The sequence below is a fragment of the Motacilla alba genome, chromosome 1 (assembly GCF_015832195.1).
Source record: "Motacilla alba alba isolate MOTALB_02 chromosome 1, Motacilla_alba_V1.0_pri, whole genome shotgun sequence".
In the NCBI taxonomy this organism is placed as follows: Eukaryota; Metazoa; Chordata; class Aves; order Passeriformes; family Motacillidae; genus Motacilla; species Motacilla alba.
Genome location: NC_052016.1, coordinates 9,606,647 through 9,630,060, shown reverse-complemented (window position 1 = coordinate 9,630,060; position 23,414 = coordinate 9,606,647). Strand labels below are relative to the sequence as shown.

Sequence of the window (23,414 nt, the reverse complement as noted above, 5' to 3'; positions counted from 1 at the left end):
TCCAGACAAATGCTTGACAGACTATCCTTAGAAATCTCTCCTAACTTTTTAATTTTATTACATTTCTAGAAGAGCCAGTGGAGTCAGTTCCTACAGACAGTGTTTTGCACTTTATTTCTGGTTCTTGGCCTTTGTACTTCTCCAGGCAAGTGGAGCCCTTCATTCCTGTATCTGAAAACCCAGGTGGGCTTTTCATCCTTTGATATACCAAAGATTGGACAAATCGCTATTTCATTAAATGCTAAATTACTAGTTGTTTCACTGGAAGGTGTCTATATAATTCCTAAGTCACTCATATAAACACCAAGAATACTGAAATTACACCAGGATTACTGAAATCTAGCAGATTGCTTTCCACCTTTCCCCAGCATTACATTTTCCCCAGGAAATATTTATTTTAAATATTCTATTTAATGTTTAAGGTGAAAGAACACTAAAAAGTCACCAAGTCACAAGCAAATTCAACAAAAAAGGAATTTAAGAACAACAAGATTTGCAAAAAAATCCTATTGTTCGCTTACTGCTTCCCGAAGGTTTTTCTCTATTCACAACACACTTAAACTCTAAGAGAGCTGAGCAAACTCTTATATTTAGGTGGCAAGACAAAGCATTAATTAATAGATGACAAAGTCATCTGGCTCTGGATTCTATGCCACTCTTCAAAGGAAAATAATTTCTAAGCTCAATCTCGGCCTCACAGAGAGCCCTGAAAGGTTAAACAAAACCCTCTTCAGTCAAAACGCTTACAACCCTTAAGACAGCAAGCTATAAATTATTAAGTAGCTTGTCTAATTGCTTCATGATGGCATCCAAAGATTCCAGTCCCCCCTGCCCCCATCCCAAGACGCAATTCCAGCTGGATGCACTTTCAACACAGACCATTATTCACCAGAGTCCGCTCTAATGTTAAAATGAGGTACCAGAGGTCAGGCTCCTAATCAGAAAACAAAGAGTGAGATTCCCATACCCACATAACATCCTAAATCTTGGAGCTCCATCAGCAAGCTGACAACTGGAAAACCTAGGAAACCTCATCAATAAGTAATGGCAAAAGGGATCGGATTGCACTCGACAGCCCAACTTTAAATCCTCCAAATTCAGTCATATCTGGAGAACTGCTCCTATAAATACTGCACTGATCCACTGCTGTAAATCTGAAACCTGGGCTATGAATTAGGCACCTTCCAGGTCTTCACTCAGTGGGTAAGAGCATAAAATATGAAATCAATTCCCAGTTATTACAGGAGAGATAAGCAAAGCAGGAAAAATATCAGCAAAAGATTGAAAAAATATGTCCAGTTCAACACCATGCCCCCATTTTCCAATTCACAGGTTTGTTGGGTTTGAAAACACCACATTTCGGGTAGAGAAAACACACCTTTAATGGCTCAGGGTTTACAAACCATTGCAGGGGTAGCAAATCAAACAAAGCAGTTTTTTAACTGGGTTACAGTAACAGCTCTTATATTTTTTATCAAATACATATACAAATATTCCATTCACACAAAATGAAAAGGGATCTTCAAATTTCAACTGCTGAAGCAGGAAGACTTGGCTTTAAACTTCTTAATTTACAGACTTTCAATATTATTCCTTGCTGCCTATAATGATATTTTATTTCATTTTATTCCAGCAAAACACAACTGCCTGATTTTAATGTTCTCCCTCGGTTAAGGATCCGTGGCAGGTTCTTTGGCAGATATTCCAAGCTTGTTTTAAACCAACGCTGCTGACTGACAGCTACACAAGGGACACATCAGCCTCTTCCTGAGCAGCTCCAGACCAAACTCCCTAATAATTCCAGTAATATTCCAAAGCTGATACCACTGACACGTAACTCAATCACAGTAACCTACAATGTTCACCAGAAGCATTTCCAAGTGATTACTAACTAAGGGAAATAAAAGAGCAGGAGGCGCTCTGGACCCAATCCATAGGACACATGCACCAGGAATGAGCCAGAAGCCAAACAAGGTAGGACAATGTCCATGGTAGATGTTCTTGTCTCAGGAATGGAATTGCAATTGCTGACTGACAGAAACTCCCTTCCTCTTATCTGCTGCCACTGAACAGCAAAGCAGCAATGCCACGGCCACTGCGGAGCTGAGAAAGGGCTCAAAAGCACTGATAAAATAATAATAATGTGCTTTGGGTCAATGCAGCTCTTACCTTTAACTGCTCTGGGAAAGAGAAATGCAGGGGAAGAATAAACTCATGTCCTTCTGGGTCATAATTTAGCGGTGCTTACTTGACCAAACTTTGACCATTTGTTTTTTATTATGGGCAATAAAAGACACAAATGTGAAAGTAAAATGGGCAATATGGAAATCTTGCTGTCCAGGTTAAGCTCCACATGTTATTTATAGCTAAAAGAAAGTATGGACAGGTTTGTTTTGTTTTCTCATAACGCAGCAATCTAAACTCAGTCGTGGGGCAAAGGTTGAGGTGCAATAAAATGTGGCACCCAGAGCTCGTCCTTCCCACACCTTGGCTGGCAAAAGCCCCAGACCTGCACATAGGAACACATTGTCTCTTTTTTCCCCTTTAGAAGCAGAAATTGTAATTAGTTTTTTATAATATCAGTCACAGGAGTCCAAGAGATCAAAGACTAACATTGAGACATGCAAAAGTCACGTATGTGAATAGTGAACAAGCTCAATTCTCGTGCTGCAGCCTTGGCAGGGGTGGTGTCCTCAGCACTCTTCTCTTCTTCCTTCCCTGAGAGGCCAACTGTTTAATTAATTGTTTTACATAGGTGAAATGGACCATTAGAAAACATTAGACAACACTTAATTTATCATTTATACAAGGATGAATGCAAATCATTTTGAGGTTTGGGGTTGGTTTTTTTTTTCCTTCCCACACCCCTAATTAATATTCATGAGGATAATTTCACAAAGGCAGTTATAAAACTATGTCAGAGGCAGCTTGAAAATATAGTTGTGCTAACAGAGGAAGAGGAAACTCTGCCCCCATCCCCACCCCTGCGAGGGGGGATTTAAACCCCAACTCAAACATTTACTGAATGATGGGGTTTTATAATATTTTAATCGAGTTATTCATTACACAAAAATAACACTGTGGAAAACCAGATAACGTTATACAAAAGCTAAGTTCATTTGTTCTGGACAGGTGGCCAGTCTGCAACTCCGTGCCGGCATCCAAAGCCCGCCCACAATAGCACTAAAGACGATTATGCAAATGCTCCCCATTCCCTGCTATTTTCCCAGGAATGGGAGAAGGGCTCCATGTGGAAGAAGCAATTGTTTCCCAGTCATGTGGAAAACAAACCAAGAGAAAGAAGGGAGGGAATGTGAACGGAAGATAGCAACACATCCCCTGGCCAAGCTGGGAGATGCCTGGAATGATCCTAGCGGAGCGCGGATAGCAGGGGTCAGAGCCCGAGTTCAGAGCCCAGGAAATGTATTCTTCATCCTATTGGACATTTTCCTTGTGTTCTGCCACGGGACAAAGCAGCTGAGACATGGCAGCTCTCCTTCAGCTGGAAGGCAGCGCTCCAGAGGCAGTGCTGGCACAAGTGGGAAGTTTGGGGAAGATGAGCAGGATGATCTGCTTATCTGGGATCCTGAATTCAGGCTGAGTTCTTTCCAATTCCACATCTTGGTCACAGAATAAGTAAAATACCAATATGGAATCTAAGACAATGAATTTGCTCCACTTCAGGCCTCCAGGATTATTAATTTTAACATACTTCACTAAAACACACAAAATTTATCCTTAAAAACTACTAGAATGTTTCTTATATTTCAAGCACAGGTCTTCAAAGCCCATGGCTCGAATCACCCATTTTTACCTCAAATGCTTTTCATCTCTCCCAAATATCAATTTTCCACCTAAGCATTCATGTAGATAACCCCGCTCTTCTTCTGCTATCCCACTGAATCCCAGGATTCAGTAGGAAACAAAAAAGACCGCAGGCAAATGACTGTGATCCAAGTAACCAGCAGCCTGCAACTTCATTAATTATAAGTTAGGCATGACTAATTATAAGTCTAAGGGCAGGACTTTCCCTTCCCACAGAGCACCAGGTACCAAACGGATGCAGAGCAGCATTAATGGGTAAGAAGTTGTCACAGATGAACAACCTGTGCCATTAACACTGACTTTTACACAGGTTGAGGATTCAGCTCTGCAGCTGAATTCTTTATTCTCACTATTATTGAAGAAATCTGGATCCCTGGAAGTGTACAAGGCCAGGCTGGATGGGGCTTGGAGCAGCCTGGGATAGTGAAAGGCGCCCAAGGCAGGGGGTGGAACAGGATGAGGTCCTGTTCAAAAGTCCCTTCCAACCCATTCGAGCCTGTGACTCTGATTCTAAACGAACCAGGTTTCTACAGCTGGTATCAGGAGACTAAAGTAAGAAATAATCATCTGAGTCTTGCTCAAATAAAAATTAAATCAATTTAAAATCTTCACTTATTCCTCAAAAAAGGACACATCCATCCAATTTAGAGTGGTTGAGTAGAACTTACAGGGCAGTGCTAGGGATAACCCAAAATTAGAGACCAACACCTCCTTTGCTTCACAGGTTTTCACTCTATTCCAGCCCTGTAATTGGAGTCAGTAAAGATAAAAGTTTATATAGGAGGCAGTTGCCTTGTTTGTTTTTTTGGTTTTTTTTTTTTTTTTAATTTTACAAGTATAGTGTTTCAGAACTTTTTTTTAATGCTTCTTTTTGCTTCACCCCAACATCCCCTAACCCTTGAAGCAAGTTTCCAAAGCCCACATGCTTTGTTTTACCAGTTGATGAATATTTAATTTCCATCACACCTCTTTTCCATTCAGATCCCAACAACTTCACACTGAACTTCAATTCAAAAGAATTTCTTGGGCAGTTTCTGACATTGCTTTAAAGTGATTTAATCAAATCCTCCTTCTATCAGTGACAGTGTTGCCACTTTTTCTCATTCAACAGAATTTACAAACAAATTGTGGGTATTCTTGCTCATGTGTTCATCACATGTACACAGCCTTCATTCATCATGTCTCCTACCTGGCTGGAATTCCTTCAGGATTTTTAAGACACCCAGAATTCAGATTCTCCCTTTTTCTGCCAAGATACCAAGTGCTTGCATTTCCAGCAACTCCACTTCTCTCTCTCCCTGTTTTCTGTAGGAATCTCCTCTGGGATCAGCCTACCTATTGGCTTCTGGCCACTCTCTAAGTCTTCCAAATATCTTTCACCCTCTGTGTTTATCTTCTCAATTATTATTTGTCTTTCAGCACTGACATCTTTGATTCCAGTGCTCCCCTTCACACTTCTCTAACCTTGCCATACAACCCAGTTTTTCTCCACACACTCTTCTGACCAATCTTACCCCAGCCAGGCATTTCTGTATTTCCATTTTCAACACCAACTGTCTGGTCCATCTCTTCAATCTCTTTTTTAATTTCACCCCTTCAATTTCTAGCACTTCCCACCTCTATTTCTTTGTCTTGGCCTGGTAACACAAAACTTGAGCAGCCATTGCCATAATCTCATTTTTTATGCTGTTCCACAGCTCTTCACCATTCACTTCTTCTTTCACCAGGGACAAAATTCCATTCCCCAGCTGCTTTGTTTTCTTTCCTGTATCTGGCTCTTTCCATCTGTGCTTATCGTAGATCTTCATCGCTGACACTTTCTTGGTTTCTCTCAGCTCTGCTGCTGCCAACACTCACTCGAGCTCTGGAGGTAACTCTGGGAGAGAGGAAGCCTTCGACAGCCCCAGGAACATTCCCTGATTTACTGCAAACTCCCTCTGGATTGCCAAGCCTTGCTCGCTGTCAGGTGCAATTCACTGAGCCTTGAGAGGACGGGGTTTATTCAGAGATTGAACTTTATACTCGGTCAGGAAAATAATCAGGAACTTTAGAATTAACTATTTTAGCAGGGCTAAAATAATAGATATATTTCCTATTTTAATTAAAACATGCCTGCAGGGCATGCCATTGATTTTGGGATATGAGGACACCACTACCAGCTCAATATATGATGGTACATAATTGGATTTCACTAAAAGTTCTGCTCTTTCATTTAGTCAATTTGAGAAACTAATTATTACTGGGCTTTTGTTCCAGGTATTCACAACATTGATGGAAGGACAAAAAGCATTTAGGATATAAATAGGAGGACAGAGATAATACTGTTCACTAAAGGGGGAACAAATCCAGCCTGCTTTAGTAGTCTTCTCCCCATGACATTGTCCTGCCCAAAATTCTCATAACCATGACCAGAAATCCCACCACCAAGATACCACAATGCTGCTTTCACTCTCCCTCTCAGGACTGGATTTCTCCAATATCCCACAGGTACACCACTGGGTGTACACCCTGAAATTGTGGCTGCCCCATCCTTGTAATTGTTCCAGACCAGGCTGGAAGGGGCTTGGAGCAACCTGGGATAGTGGAAGGTGTCCCTGCCCATGAGCTTTAAGGTCCCTTCCAATCCAAACCATTCCATGATTTTATAGTAACACAGATGTTCCTCCCACCCCTCCTGTGCAACTCCTTGATAAATGCAGGTGATTAAAGGACACTTGGCGATTTACACAGCCAGGGACAAGTCCTGGCTCCAGCTTATGTTCACCAGCCCAGTCACACACAGGCCCTTACAGGCACTCACATCAGCCTCAGCCCTTCCAAAAATTAATAGGAATTTGAAAAAACAAGACAAGGAAGCAGTAATAAAAAATTATAACAAATTATCTTTCAAAAGTCAGTTCCAAACTGCTGATTTTTCTTATTTACATCATTATTATACCTAAAAGAAAACACATTTTCTCCTTCTCTCAAACAGAATTATATGATTAATTTAGCATATAATTAACACATGTTTGTCAACTCCTTGTTCCACTGTAGGCCTCCAGCCCAATATTTTCTGTACAGCTACACAGATAGAGGCACTATTCATTATTCAGAGGTTTTTCTGCTGCAAACCAAAGATGTTCTGGTAAATAAGAGTTTTGGACTCCTTACAAGCTGAGCCATGTTTGAGTTTCCAATCACAGGTAACTCAGTTATTCATTCTTAAAATATTTTTGCTCTTTGCATATTATTCAGAGTTCTGCAGAGAAAAACCTTTGCTACAAGTCATAGGGAGAAGAGGAAAAAGAAATTCATTGTAATTTATCAGCTGCTCCTGGGAGACAGAGACACTGCAGTGTGCCAAGTCAAATTAATCCCAGACACAAAGATGTGAATAAAGCTTTAAAACTGAGATCAAGCAGGGAAATTAAATAGATCACTCAGAAAAAATAAAACTAACTTCATTTGGTACTGTATTTTACACACTGGCCAATGTGTGTTTAAAATTCCATGGTTTTGCAAAGGAAAATGCTCTTCACAGGAATGCCTGAAGCCAAAAAGAAGCCAGCGCTGACACAGAGCCTGGAGAGTGCAGATGGGCTCTCGCAAGTCTTGTTTTAAGCCAACACATCAAGAGCAAATATCTGCTAAGGAAAACCAATGAAATCTGGTTTAAGAAGATCTGAAACAGAATCAGGACCAAAGTGAACTGCATTCATATTTAAATCAGCATTGGTAGATAATAGATTTTTAAAAACAACTTTTATTTAGCCCAGGGCAAGCTTCAAATTTGCCGTCTGGGCTCATCTCTCCACTCCAACCTTTTTTAACCCTGATTTTCTTTAAATAAACCCTGTGTTTCTGAACACATCAAGCTCAGCCTTGATGTGACTTATTAACTTCCACAGGGCTGGGTCATTAGCAAACATTTATATATTGTTGCAAATTTACATAGTGCTGTACAAACACAGAAGGAAACATTCCCTACCTGGAAGCACTCAGAACACACAAAAAAAAAACCCAATAAGCAGGGTAAATCAGAGTTTGGTGTGACCTGGAAGCTGCAGAAATCAGAGGCACAGAAAAGTATCACTGAGGGCAAAATAGGCAAGAGGTGGAGAGAAGTGAACTAAAACCTTGTGGAAAGTTAATACACAAGGGCTTGGTGCTTTAGAGCTTCACAAAACAAGGAGTTTAGGCGTAAAAAATTAAACAGAAAAATGCTCTGGTTTTCCGTAAATATTTACGTAAATATTGGAAGGAAATTTCAGTTTGAGTCATCTCATTGCTACACATAAGGGATTTTAGTACTTTGACAACTGAGAAAGCCATTCTGGCACTAATATAGAGGCAAAAGTGAATCAAAACATACATGAAATATGAAAAAATCATCACTGAGAGAGATGGCATCTCCTTCTTTTCCAAATGAGAATCTAATTTGTTTGGGAAAGGAAGACGGAAAGGCAGATTTAGAAGTTAAAAACAAATATAGTGCTGGTTAAAGGCAGGGAAGATGTACCTGAAATCACACTGAAATCACAACATTGAGCACAGCAAAAGAGGATACACTGAAACCATCAACATGAGATATTCAATGTGTGAGCAAGAAAAGCCAGAGATGACTAAAAACTGAATCACCTATGGCAAAGCTTTTCGAAAAAATCAAGAATCATAAAAACAAAGACACCACCTAAAAGCACACTGACAGAATCCCACCTAAGCAGCAGCCCATGAATGATTTAATGAGCCCACATGCAAGCAGGGATAATTATAAAATAATGTGGCATCATGTGGAATTGATGTAAATGAGGGGCAATTCATGGCACTGAATTGCTTCTCACCTTTAAACAACAGCCTAAAACCATGCAGGACTTTGGGTTGTATCCCATTCTTCTGCTTCCTGTGAAATGTGATCACAACTCATCCCGAGCTTACAAAAACCACTTGCACAACAAGGTCACCTTGGCACTGGAGCTGCACTGTGGATTTTTATTTTTATTACTGTTTGGTAGTGGATCTGCACATCCAAGCAAATACATCTTCCAGACACTCTGAAAGGCAGCAGTGGCAGCTCTTCATTTTGTTTGTCATTCTCCACTCCCACGACAGGGAAATTTCTGGGCACCCTGCCAAATTATATTTAATTAAAAGCTCCTCTGCTTTTGATTCTTTAGTAACTTGGTTACCAGCTCCATCGACCACTTCAGCAGGGAAAGGAATTTAATATAAAAGTGGTTTTCTCTGGTGTTTACAGAACTGGTGACAGTATAATTTGGATTGGGGAGACAGCTGGCAGTGCAGCTAGAGAGGGAAAACACTGAAAAAGTTGAGATAGAAAAAGCCCAAATCAATGGAACACACTGATGCTGTACAAATGCTATTTATTTTAGTTTCTCAGCTGGCAAGCCAAAGTGCTTTCTTCATCGGAGAGGAAGCTCTCCCTGAGTAATTATTTAGTATTAATTCAGCATTAACACCTCAATAATCCATCAATTCCTGTGGTGAAGCCCTATTTCAAAAAGAAGATACAGAAGATCTTGCATTAAAAGGACATCTCCTGCACTCAGGAGAGGGCTGATAAAATACATCCTAATCAAATACACACCAGTAGAAGGTACAAACATTTCTTGGATAATAAAGGCTGGCTAAAGAATTTACCAGTTCTTTTTATTTCAAGGCTGGGTTGGCTCTTTTTTAAATGGTGGGAAAACATCTCTGATCTCACTTATCAGGAGCCTCTGGGTCATGGATTTAAACACCTGATTTTACAAAAATGATGGGTGTCCTCCCTGATAACCTGAGTGAAGTGGGATTTACATCCCACAAAACCACCTGCCAAGTGACTCAGTGCAGCAGCCAAATGAGTTCCTGAGGATTCTCCCCTGAAATTGGTGAAGAAAAGTAAATTTCAACCTCACAAATCTGAGCAGAGTGAGGAGAACCAATACAGGTGATACCTCTAGAAGAGCTGCTACTGTACTCTCAGGAAAAAGAAAACCAGACAGAATTATGGAATGGGCTTGGACACACACTCACTCAGATGTTCTATTGTTTTTGCTGGAAAATGCTTTTTAAATTAAATGTGAGGAACACTTAAAGCTTTAGATACTGTGAGAAAAAAAACCCAACATAAAATACCCAGAAGTTCTGAATGTATCAGAACAGCAGAATTCCCACAGGCTGATTCCATCAGGCAGCCAGGCCACATCCCTGCTCCCAGCAAGGCCAAATTCCAGCAGTGCTTCCTCAGCACATCCTAATCCTGCCATGAATCAGCAAACATTTCACGCTCCTGAACCTGGATAAGCTGCAAGAATAATCAGGGAGAGACTCTGTCAAACATGGCATCAGAAAGTGCCTGAAACAGTAAATCTGTTTATTCCTGTAATATACAGCTCTGGCAGGATTGGAGTTGGTGGAATTTTACAACTTAGAGAGGAAAAGAATTTTTTGTGGAGCAGAGAGTATTTTATTTTTAACGATGTAACTCAAATTTAGAGACATTCAATATCTGCATTTGGAAGCTGAGCCTCACTTCAGCTCTGTGGCTTCCCAAGAAGAACACACATTTTAGGAACTGAAATTATTTCCCACAAGGTTGTTTGCAGCAATTCTCCTTCACAAGTTCTTTGCCTCATTTCTTTGTGCCTGACACACATAGGGGAAAAGCCCAAACAAAGACAGTAGATAAGCCATATGAACTTGCAAAATATGTAGTGTGAGGGTGGATTTTTTTAAGATTTACTAACACACAGCAAAACCCCTTTTTCTCATGGATTTTTCCCCAGAAAGAAATTTTAAGAAACTAAGGAGTCACGGTACAAGCATGAAGGTCACCATAGAGCAGGTGACAAGACATACTGCTAAAAAAATAAACACAACCCACCCACCCCAACCCCACAATTTTTACCATTTCTTGGTGTGCAATTATTGCTACAGAGGAAATCAGCTTTGAAGTCAAAAATTGTAATTTCTTAATCTTGCATCATTGAGTGTTTGGAGTCACAAGGATCACCAAATTTTTGTTATTTGGAGAAGATATATTTCTACCACATATATTCAATATTCCGTATGTTTTTTGCTCTTTTCCAATGGAACAAGTACAGACCTCTTTGCAGGGGGAAAAAAAAAGTGACAGGATGTAGTTTTAGCAACATCTCAATATTTCTTCAAGGTATTTCTAAGAATTCTTGGTGGAACCCTCAACCAAAACCCTTCTGCAAGAGACTTCCCAGAAGCTGCCTGCACCATGGATCACATTTCCAGGTTTTGTTATGTGAGGGGATTTTGCTTCCTAAAGGTTTAACACACAACCTGCAGGCTACAAGAATAATCAAAAATAGACATTTTGATATATTCCAGCTGTTTGTGACTCTCCACAACCCCTTTATATATTTAAGAGCTTATATTATTATTCTTATATAAAAATAAACAATTTTAGCATCATTACACTTGGTAATAGCTGTATAATTGAAAACTCTTTTTAAGAAGGTAGGCAGTGTATTATCGGCATTTTTCACTTTTATGAACCCAGAAAAAATAATCCTGCTTACAAATTCCACTCCCAACCACATTTACTGGAGGGCATTCATAGAGATGCTTTGCTCCACCTAAGGTGAACATAAATTATCAGAAAAAAAAATTTCTCAAAACAAAACCAGAAAACCAACACGAGACAGAAAATATCTTTCAAGATGCTGCTATAAATAAAAGAAAACCCCAAGTGATAGGAAAAATGCAAATTTTTGGCCAGCCTATTTGGATAGACGATCAAAAAGCAAACACAGATCTATCCGGCATCCTGAAGAGAAATAAATCCAGGAAACCCAGGAGCTCACAAATTTCACATCTCAAAAAATGTAACCAGCCCTCAGTATTTTTTATTTTTTTTTAAATTACATCTTTATGGCTTGTGAAGGTATAAAAAAAAAAGCTCTGAGCCATATTTGGACACAAGCAGAGCTAAGAAAACCAGTGCTGAGATGTTTTTTTCATAAATCTGTAGGCTCCCTCCTACTCAATTAGTTTCTGTTTGCAACCAGTATGAAATATGCTTTTATTTTTGTTGAAAATATGACAAACTACCCTTTAAACTGCAAAAGGCAATGAAGAGTATATTGCTAGAGAAATGAGCAGCAGGCAGGATATCTGCCTAGCAGCAAATATGGAGTAATATTTAAAATTAAACAAGGGATAGCAGGTATGACTGTATGCCATCATCAACACAATTCTGGTGACTGAAAAGAATGCTTTACATCTATAAATTAAAATGTAAATCTATGTTAGGGTTCTGTTCCTGCCCAATACCTACACTGGATTTTCCCCTAATGAGTGTTTACTGATGTTGATGTCATTAACTAACCCATCAAATTTTAAAATGTTTTCTCAATAAAACAGAAGTTAATTGATTTTTAAATATATGGAAAGCTCCCAATATAAAACTTGTTGCACTGGCTTATTTTATTTTCCATGGCAAAAAACCCAGAAAACTGATTAATAAGGCACTTAATGAGTAACAACCAAACACTACTAAAATAAAATAGCACCAATGCAGTAATCAAGTGGAGCCCATCATCAATATAGGATGCCAGACACCTATGGTTTTCCAGAATCCAGCTGGACAAGCATTTTTCCTTATCTAAAGCACCAAGATGTTCAAATATTGCTATTTATTCCTTCTAACACCATGTGGAAGGGAATGACCCAGCTGAGCTTCACTGCTGGCCCCACACACCATGAAACAGAACAATAAATGTTTGAGGTAACAGTTTGGAGAACTCTCAGAAATAACCCCTAGGATCTAAAAGTTGAAGGCTTTCCTTTCTCTCTCCTTTTTTTTTTTTTTTTTTTTTTTTTTTTTTTTTTTTTTTTTTTTTTTTTGGTGTGAAAGCTAGCTAAAGGCCTTTATCTGTATAAAACTGAACAAGTCACCCACTGTGGATGCAGGGTCTGACACTGAACAATCATTTAGGGGGGAGATTTGACTTAAACATTCTCGGTTGGTTTATTTTTTTTGGGTTTTTGGGGGGTTTTTTTTGGTTTTTTGGGGGTTTTTTTGGTTTGGTTTTTGTTTTTTTTTTTTTTTTTTTGAGCTGTCAACACATCCTGGTTTATCCAAATCTGAAAGTAAACTTCCAAGGCTGGAAAGAGGAAGAAGGGAGTATAGTTTTTTAAAACAGTTAAGAACACATCTACTTTACCCTTTAAATAATCCTCCAAGGCAAACAGCTTCAGTAGTCAAGAAGCTCTGCCCAGTTTTCCTTACATCCATCTAATGAACTCCTGAGGGTCCAACATGAAATCTGGATCCCTGGGGCTGGGGATTGCTCTAGAATGGAAAGGATGACAGGCTGCTCCTGCAAACCCATGTTCAATCCTTTTTACAGTGTGAACACAAGTTTAGGTGTTTAATCATTGAACAGTAAATAAAATGAGCTCTTCTCCCTTTCTTTTTTTGTTTCATTCATTTAACCAGTGGAGACCTTTTCAACAGTAAAATTAAGGTCTGAAACACAGAAAAGGAAGAATAACTTTTCAGAAATGTCACTATCTGAAATCAAGTCACACATAGACCAAAACCACTTTAGTTACTGTGCAAGAGGTGCAATCAAATAGTTTTTCAATGTCCCAGAGAAAAAAGGAACACCATCTCCTATGAATTACCTCTGTGTGCCCGACAGTTGACAACCAGCTGAATTGGAGAAAATTTAACCAGCTGAATTAACCAACTGAACTATACAAAGAATTACATTCTCCATACTTTTATTTCTACACGGGTTTTTTTTTTTAATCAATAAAATTTTTAAATAAATAACTTTTCTTTTAATTTTTCTTACTATAATAATAATAATTTTCTTCTTAATTACACTCTCCTGAGTACAATTTTCAGGCAAACCAGTGATTGCTGTTTTCCCCTAAGTTATGGTCTTTCGATTGTAACAGAGAAGGTGCTTATTATTGGGTAAAGAGGCAGAGTTATGTTGGATACAAAGGATTTTTTTTCAATTGACGGCTCCAGACCAAATGCAGGGCTAACAGAGAAGGTGGAGAAATGCAAATAAAAGCAAAAGAAATTAAGAGAAAAACAGCTTTTGAGTTGTTTATGGCCTGCTACAAAATATAAGGAAGGGATGATGGGTGATGTTCATGCACCAAGTATTTGCTTTCTTACCTCAAAGCTTCAGGGATTTAAAAATCCCCAAACAAACAGCCCCAAACCCACATCCAGAGCATTCCTGGGTGCATTGTTGACTGCTTGTAGATCCTGGCACAGCCATGTCCAGCAGTGGTCTGCAAACCAGGATGCATTTCCTGAGGAACTGATACCATCCCAAAAGCTGGGAGGAGAGCATGGCACCACCATTACCAGGGGACTGGGAAATGGAGCAGGGCAAACAGCCAAGGAGGTGGCTCAGGCAAGGCCTGGGTTCTCTCTGAGAACAATGATGTGTTTTTCCTGAGGGATGCAGTTTAGGAACCAAGATGCTTAAAGATTTTCCAAGTTTCAAAGGGATAAGGGCCTCACCAAAATACAGCTTGGTTTAAGAAGTTTGGAAAAGGAATCTCCTCCACCCAAAGAACTCTGAGATGTGTATGAGGTGTGCAAAGCTAGGAAACGAAAGAGTATTCAATTCCCAGGACAAGATATAAGGAAAGAGGTGGAAAAGGAACCCAAAGAAAGGTGGAGCAGCCGTGGCTGGCAAGGACTCATGACTCAGCGCTGCTGTTGCTGCTACTTTGGAGGCCCCAAGTTTCCACTGTGTGTATTTTGAAAGCCTTGAGTTGTGACTTGCCTGCCCTCTTAAATCCCAGGAAAAAGAAAAGCAGCTGCTGGGAAGGATGACTGAAGGGTTGAACGTGTTAGGAAAGAACAGAAACACTGAGGCAGCTTGAGAAGAAGTGAGGCAGCAGAGGAAAAACGATGCCCACAGAAGGAACTCATGGATAACCCCACAGGCTGCAGGATGCACTGCCTGGCTCACTGGTGGGCCTGAATGGTCAAGCAAAGAGCAGCTCTGAAGAATAAAGTTTTTCATCTGCAAGCAGAACCACTTACAAGGATCCAAATTCCAGGCCCTGGATGTTTCTGAGAGCAGTAATCGGAAAGAAAAATAACGGCTAAAAGCAGGCTCAGAGAAACTTGCTTGCATCAGTTCAGCAAAAAATGGGGTTTCTTTATGAAGGGCTTTCTTTGTAGGAATAGAGTAATTCTAAGCTTAGCAGCCCCTTTATAAGGAACTAGATGTTTTCACTGAAAATAGAAGCTGACAGTCCTCCTCTGTTCTTAGAGAAATATTATTTTAACCTAAAGAATTCCATAAAAACTGTAGCAGATAGCTTAGCATTTTTAAAAGGCTGCCTTTTAAAATTCTTTTTAAATGGACTAATGCTGCAGTGTACGACATTTTCATTTTCTTTCTAACAGAATGACCAGTGACACAGGACCAAAATCAGATATCCCACTTTTCCCCCCACTTTTAAGTTCTGACATGTGTTTTTTGGAGACGGAAAATACATGAACAACTGAATGCAAAATCTACATAAAAAGAGAAGGTCAACGATAATATTGTTTGAAATGTCACTCATAGACCCACAGTCTTTGTTCCAAGCAAAGTATATTATATTAAATGTTAAATGGACATTTAATATAGAGAATTCTAAAGAACTTCTTGTTTGGGGGAAAAAAGGGAAACGTGCACTAAGAGGGTGAACTGTGACAAGTGCAGAATAGTATCAATAATCCCATTATAACATCTGATTTGTCAAACTTGTCTCTACAAGTTATTCTAAAATTCACAATAGTGTTCCTAACCATTTATGAAATGGAGCAGCTCAGTCTTTGTGGCCTTCACGGCCACTGATTCTCCATGGTTTTTTGGGAAGAATGGCCTGAATAGCCACGGAGTCCTACACTTCATTTTCCTGCCCTGCTCATGGATATCCCAGTGCTTTGAATGGAGAACATAATCCAAAGGTAGTACCAGGCAGGTGTTTTCTTTCTGGAAGCAGCAAGTTCTGCTGATGTATTGTGCACCACCATGGCTGAAAGGACCAAACCAGGCCATCAATATGCATGATCTCCATGCCAGACAAGTGACTGGGAAGTGCTACCACTTGGGATCCTCTCCCAAAAAAATTTGAAAGTTAGTTGTGCTGAGATTTAAAACAAACTAACAAAACAGTCCAGGCTCCAGATGTATCTGAAATCACAGGTATTCCACACCAAACATGAGATTTTCAGGGATATGGCAAGGAACAAAGACTTAAAGTGCACATAAGCCAGGTTGAGGCACAGGTCTTAGAGAGTTTTTTACCTAATGAATCCAAAGCTCATTTAGAAAACACCAGTGATTATCCAAAAGAAATATCCTAAATTAAGTCACAGAATCCCACAATAGCTTTGGTTGGAAGGGACCTTGAAGATCATCCAGTGCCACTCCCTGCCATGGGCTGGGACAACTCTACTGTCCCAGGCTGCTCCAAGCCCCAGTGTCCAGCCTGGCCTTGGACACTTCCAGGGATCCAGGGGCAGCCTCAGCTGCTCTGGGAACCTGTGCAAGGGCCTCCCCACCCTCACAAGGAACAATTCAGAGGTATCAACCAAAGACATAATCTCCAAGCAAGTAACAGCCCATTCTGAAGGCTCCCCACCCTCCCTGGTTTGCAGGGTCCATGGAGGAGCAGGAGGAAGCCCATGGAAAGCAGCACAGTTTGTTTACGAGCAAACCTGCCTGACATGGTTGTCTGTGACACACGGGATTAAGCCCAGCAAGATTCCAAAAGAAGGAAAAAGGGGAGCCTCACAGCCTTAAGAATCCACGGGAAAACATCACTCAGTGCAGGAATAGGCCTGAGTGGCTCTGGCATTTTTGCTATTGGATCCAGAGGTTTCTTGGATACAGCTTTTCCCACTCCCCCAAGCAGATGTGCCAACCAAGCTTCAGGCAGCAACAGCCAAAATAAAGTCACACATGAAAGATTCCATGGGTCTCCTGCCTTCTCCCATAGAAATTCCTACAGCAGGAAAGGTGGAATATTCAAATTAGACCTTGGATTGTAGGATTTCAGTAGCTGCTCTTTGCACAGGCAAGAAATGAAGTCTGTTAAGAGAAAGAGGTGCCATATTCACATAGCCACCACTGGGAAAAAATGGAACTTTATGGATAAAGACCAGCACAAAGTCTCCTCCAGGCTCCGGGCTGGGAGAAGAACATTCCCCAGCACTGGTGGACAAAACTATGGTTTTCATATGCAATTAAACCAACACACTGAATGCCTGCTAAAATGGTTTGCAACACTACCAATAAAGTAGGAAGAAGACACCTCAAAGCTCTGCCACACTTTTGAGGGATGCACATGGAGCACCTCAGGCCTCCAGGGTCACCTCTTACAGGCTGGGTTTGTTTGTTTGTTTGTTTGTTTTTGGAATATTTTGCCTGTCTTTTAAAACAGACAAAAACCAACAATTGCAGACACTCGGTGAGTTCATTCCTGGAAAAAGATTTCACTGTGAGTTTTTCCCTAGTGTTTCCTACAGAAAGTTTGAAAATACAATAAACACGGGTGGGTTTCAAAGCAATTTGTTGCCTTTCAAATTAAGTGCTATCAAATATATCCAGATACAGCAGCTATTCAGCTCAGGATATCCAGGAATCCAGGATGGAAATTTCAACATAATTCATTCATGTACTACAAGTGAAAGTTTCTCTGCAGAGAAATCACAGAATGACAGCTAAATTCCTTCCACAGATAAGCCTGAGATAAAAGAAAAACCAGCCTAGTTTCTGCATATGGGCTAATTACGAACTATACTCTCCTCATGGGATCTGGAATACAGAAGATCACAATTCCCTAAAAGATTAGGTGTCCTAAGTCTTAAAAATACATCTTCCATACATACACAAAAACTGATTTCCTAGGTTTTTTAAAATTACTGCTTGATTACGAAAGTCATCAATTTCACCATAAAACAAAACCAAGACAAATGTCTTAAGTAATACAGAAATACTCTAGAGGGAGGTTTAGCACTGCAGCAACTCTAAAATCATCCTCACAGGAAGAAACAAGTAACTTAAGTTCATCTGCTAACAAAACAGCTCCTGAGCAGTCAACCCACGGCTGCTCCTTGTTTGTCCCCAAGTCAGGGACCCACCCTTAAAATCCACAATCTCTTCCTGCTCTCCCACAGCAACCTCCTGCATCCTTTGGGATTAAAAAATCCAACCCATTCTGCCCAGACTGCAGGCAATGATCTCATGGAAAGCTGCTAGCTGGCTTTGCAGGGCAGGTACCTCAAGTTATTTTTTCCTGCCGCTCTAGGGGTTCTACAGCTCGGAGGCAGAGGAAAGAATTTGCTTCACCCTGGAATTTTTGTTTTGTATTCCAAGCCGGTTGTAAGGCTGTGTTTGCCAGGCTGCAGCTGTTTTGCCTGGTGGGATTTAGGAATCAACCCAGGTGACTGGTGTTCCATGCTGACAGGGTTCTATTTACAGAGTTCTCCAGTACCATTCCCAAATCTCCCAGCTGTTCCTGAGCAGTGTCTGCCATCCTCCTGCTCCTACAGTCACCACTGAAACACTCCCATAAACCAGTGTATTTTCAAAAGAGTTTGGTATCCATTCTATCAGAGATTTGTAGTATTTTGGCTAAAATTCACTCATTTTCTCTCATTCCTTACGAGGGTAATACCATCACCTTTCTAGTCTTCACATGATAAACCAGTTAATTAGCACAAAGTGTTGGAATACATGATAAAGAACAGCAAAGGAAAAAAATGAGCCATGGCAGAAGTTACTAAGACATGGTGGAAATGTCTGATTTTAACCCTTATGATTTTAATCCTCTGAAAAATTGCTCAGAAGGCCACTGGGCAGCTTGGCACCCTTGTTAGAACGTGGTAAAAGAGATGATCAGCTTCTATTTTGCTTTTAAACAATGGAAAACAAGTAAATTCTAACAAATATATAAATAAACTATAATAAAATACATATACAAAGATATAAATCATGTTATGTATCTGCTTTATATATTATGTATACACAACACATTATATAGACAAAAACTGCCATAAGAATATTGTCATTTTTTAGGAAATATTAATGCATGTATTCTGATGTCTTGAAATGAGTGTGTTTTCTAGGTCTGGTGAGACACAGGGTGAGGGAAATGGGTAAGGGTGACCATGGTGTCTTCTTACATCCACCTTCCCATCTTTCCTGCTCCTCTCACTCCACCTCCAGCTGCTTCTCCCTCTCACATCCATTTCATCTTATTTAAGGCTCCTCTCCTGACCACTACCATGGATATGAGGAGCTGCCTACAGGACTCTGTGGCTATAAACTACATTAACTTTTCTCCACGTTTGAAAATGTTTTAAATGCATGAAGTTTCTCAGTGCCACAGACAGAGCAATCAACACCGAGTGCCCTGTCCCCTCCTGATGACAGATAAGCTGGTTATACTGAGCACCCACAGCTCTTCAATGTTAATTTGACCTCTAGAAAACACAGAGAGCAGAAAAAAATCCTAACAATTACTGCCTCTTTAAAAAAGAAAAACTGAACAGACACTTCTACTTGTGCCTCACTTGAAATGTAGCTCAGGGAAACGGGCTCTCCCACCTTTTTTTGCAGAACATCAGTGCCTTTGGTTGAGGTACTACAATTAGAAACTCATTAGCATGCAAGGAAACTCAACCTCCTTGAGGTTACTTGCAAATTCCAAGGGGCCAGGCCATGCTGATTGCCTGGAGTCACGTTTTACTCTGAAACAATGATAATGAAACATCAAGCAAAACCAAAACATGACAAGGAAGGTCATATGTGTGTTCCCAGACTGTGAGAGACTGGTCTCTTGAGTTAAAAGTGTGAAATAATAGTAACTGCAGCAGAGATGTATTTATAATCTCAAGAAAAACCCCCCAAAAACCAACATTTTACCTATTTAAAATGCTGGGTAAAACAGGGGGGTTTTTTTGGTTTTTTTTTTTTTTCTTGTAGGTAGCAACAAAAGTACACATTCAGTAAACTGTTTTTTCACCATATGAGTACTCTCATGCACTGATTTCAGGTAGCTTATTAATCATGGAGAACAGCTAATAATAACAATATAAAATTGCAATTTAAATGCTATTAGCAGGCATACTGTTAGTGGGAAATGAGAACCTTCCTGAGCTCTCATTTCTGAATATTAAGGTAAGCCTCTAAGCATATATTAAATAATGCAGGACCAAAAATACAAGTGGAAGAGCTGAGTGCAGAACCCCAGCTGATCTAGAAAACTGCAGAATTGCTGATACACTGAGTCCTTCTCCCATTTATACCCGGCACAGCCTAGAAAAGCCAGGAAAGAGCCCACTGGAGATGGGCAATAAGCAAAAAACAGCTCCAAAAACCTTCAAAGGCAACAGGTGAAAACACAAGGCAAAAAAACCTGGACAAAATAAGAGCACGGAAATTTAAATCCAGGCCCTGTAATTCATCACATACATTTGCACCACTTACCATGTAATTAGGGGCAAGTTATAAACACTGGGCTGGGGTGTTTCACTTGCCTTTGGACAGGTTCTCCTGCTCCCAACAAAAGCACTCTGTGTTTAGAAACTTGGCACCCAAGTGCAGGGCACCAACCTACAATTTTTTTTAAACCAACAAAGCCTTCAGTTCTGGGAAACTGATTTCCACTGGCCACCCTTCCACTGCTTCTCACTTGCCAAAAAAAAGTCAGATGTCAGAATATTCCAAATTCCCTAAGGTGACAAGAGGCATTTGGAGAGAATCTGTGAAAAGGTTTAGAAATCTGGCTTCATAAACTACTGAGCATTTCCAGCTCCCTTTAGAACTGGTTTAAAAGGAATATCCCACTCTTGATGAATGCGACTTCCCATTTATTTGGAGCACAACTTCTCTCCCCAAAAGGCTTTATTTGAAATTTTATTACCACCTCCAAAACAGAAATCCTTTTAGAAGAAGCATCCAACATTGTTTTGGAGCTGTGCACTTATCAGCAATCCAAGGAAGCGATCCCACAAGACTTCATTCATAGAAACAGCTATTCAGTGAATCTCAAATGCTGCAGCTGCATTGCTGCAAAGCTGGGGGGGTTTAAATCCAAGGAGCTGAAAGCCTCAGTTGTTAGGTCTGAGCTTTCCGAAGCGCAGTGTAATTATTTTTCCAACTTATCAAGACTATTCCCTAAATGCAGTGACTGTTGTGTCTCTGCATATAAAAGACATTCCCAGGGTCTGATGGATAAATGTGTAAAGAACTGGTGTTAAATTTTCTACATAATTTTTAAAAAATCACTCAAGAATACACATTTTTAACCCCAGTTTCAGGAGGCACCATCATTGAAAAATTCAGGCATTTGATCAAATTTAGTTCAGCTGCCAATGGAATTGATACTTGCCAAGGTAAACTCATATCTGGAGGAAGAAGGGGAGCACCAACAACTTATGGCACTATTGTCAGTGAGTGGACTTAATTCAGCCCAAATTCCACGTGGTGTAGGAAGGGTTTTCAGATGGGTTTTAGGCTGAGAAGACATGCAGAAAATCCAGCACTAAAAACCCATCCATCCATCACAGGCACAGGAATCATCTTTTCCCAACTGACAGTGAAGTCTGGCCCCAGAACAAGTTTGCTCTGTGTATTTTGGGGGTGATGCAGCACTGGGGACTAAAAGGATGTTTAACATGACATCCTACAAACTGCACTTGGAAGCAGCCTGGTGACAGCTTGTGTTCTCACATTCCACGTCAGGCACATCTCCAGTTGGATTTATGGAATACTGAGCTCCACGAGCTCACTCCCTTGGATTTTATTCTACCTTTAATCTATTTTAAAATAAATTAATGTATTTTTAATCTGTTGTACTTGGACTTAAGCTCCAAGAGCCTTTACTGTAAATTAAACAGGCAGCTGCCCCTTATTAGATGCTTTCTAATTTTGGACTGGGGGAGAAAAAGCAATCCTCCCTCTTTTCTCACAAACAAATCAAAATTCATTCCACTCCCTATCACAAGCATGAGGCCAAATCCGCTTTTATTTCAGATGAATGGGAAGCTGCTCTTACTGAAGAATGTGAATTTAAATTTATTTTGGATTGAGTAAGTCAGAACATTTCCTCTCCCTCTAATTGACCTGATTTTACCTTTCACTCAAATTTAACACTGACTTCTGAGAAAACCACATGGAGTTTGACTTTATAACAATTGGGAAAAAATGTTAAAAATGTTTTCTGTACTCGAGAACTTCCTCAAGTCAAAATATATGAAAATACAGAATGGGCCTAAGTCCTGTATAGATCAAACTGATTCAGAACTTCAACACATTTTCATGGTAAGTAACTTATGGAAAAGATAAATGATAAAAACATACACCATGGTAATTTGCTGATTAACAACTTATACCAACAGAACAATGCCACAGCCATCAAAGTTACTACAGAACCTACCTGTGCATATTCTTTCTCAATTGCAGCTCTTTTCTGACTGAATGCTCTGAAAGAAAAGCAAAGAAATTCAGTTAGAACATTAACCAAAACACTCCAAATTCAATAATTCAGTCAAAATCCATTAACACAGAGAGCAAAACTGTACAAATTCAATAATTTACTTTAAAAGGAGCCTCTGCTGGACAGTCTGCAGAGTGAAACAGCAACAAAAAAGGGAAATGGTTTGACAAGTGCACATCAGTAGCCCAGCAACGATTGTGTGTGGACTTCACATGTGTGATAGCTGAATTTCCAAGTTTTATTGGGCAAACTCAGTTCCCAGGACTACTCAGTTCCCAGGCATAAATAGCATTTTCTTCATGAAAAGCTCGTCAGCTTTCCAGCGGTACAGCCAAGGAAGGAATTTGGGAGCACAGAACAGGATTTGACATTATGTACCTAGACAGACTTACTTAATTTTCGTCAGACTTGTTTTGATCAGAGTTATTTTCTTTAAGCTATACCACAAACTACTCAGCTTAAGGCTACACCATAGGCACAAAAAAATCTAATTATATTTAAATTAGTTACACAATAACTCTGGTGACACGCCAATAAAAAAAAAAACACACCTCAGGAACATCCTCTAATGAAGTTAACTCAATAAAAAGGAGCTCTGGACAGGCTCCTTTTATTCCTGCCTACTCCATTTCATCCATGAAGAGTATCCATCCACATGCTACAAGCTCAGCTTCCACAACAGGATGTAAAACAAAAGTTTAAATGCATCATGATTGCTTAAAATTCTTCCCAGACCAATGACAGCCCAAGAGATCTGGCCATATTCCAGCTCCAACAGTTAAACTTCCCAAATCACCCTTGTGTAGCCCAGGTGGGTTCCAAGGGCTGTGTAATTCCCATATGAAACACCTTGATAGGAACAAGTGAAGTTGGCTGAGATGCCTGTGAATGAATTTCCTTTGTAAAGCATTCCAAGTATTCCAGCTAATATTATAACCCAATTTCTTTTAGGATCTCCTGCTCCAAAATCCAATATCCCAGTGAGTTTAGCAAACACCTAGAAACCACAACAATCCTCTGAAAAGACTCACTTTTCTATCAGAAGTAAAAGAACTGCACAAATAACTCCAAGGAATAACTGAAAGGCGTTATCA

At 39.9% G+C, this 23,414-nt stretch overlaps 1 protein-coding gene across 2 annotated transcripts in view; it reads right to left on the bottom strand.

Moving 5' to 3' along the window:
* FCHSD2 (FCH and double SH3 domains 2) overlaps positions 1-23,414 on the bottom strand; it is a 121,530-nt gene that overhangs the window by 72,704 nt on the left and 25,412 nt on the right. For both annotated transcript variants that reach the window (XM_038128344.1, XM_038128353.1), the window contains exon 3: positions 22,261-22,306. In XM_038128344.1, coding sequence (XP_037984272.1) covers positions 22,261-22,306 — 46 coding nt within the window. The remainder of the gene's footprint in view (positions 1-22,260; positions 22,307-23,414) is intronic.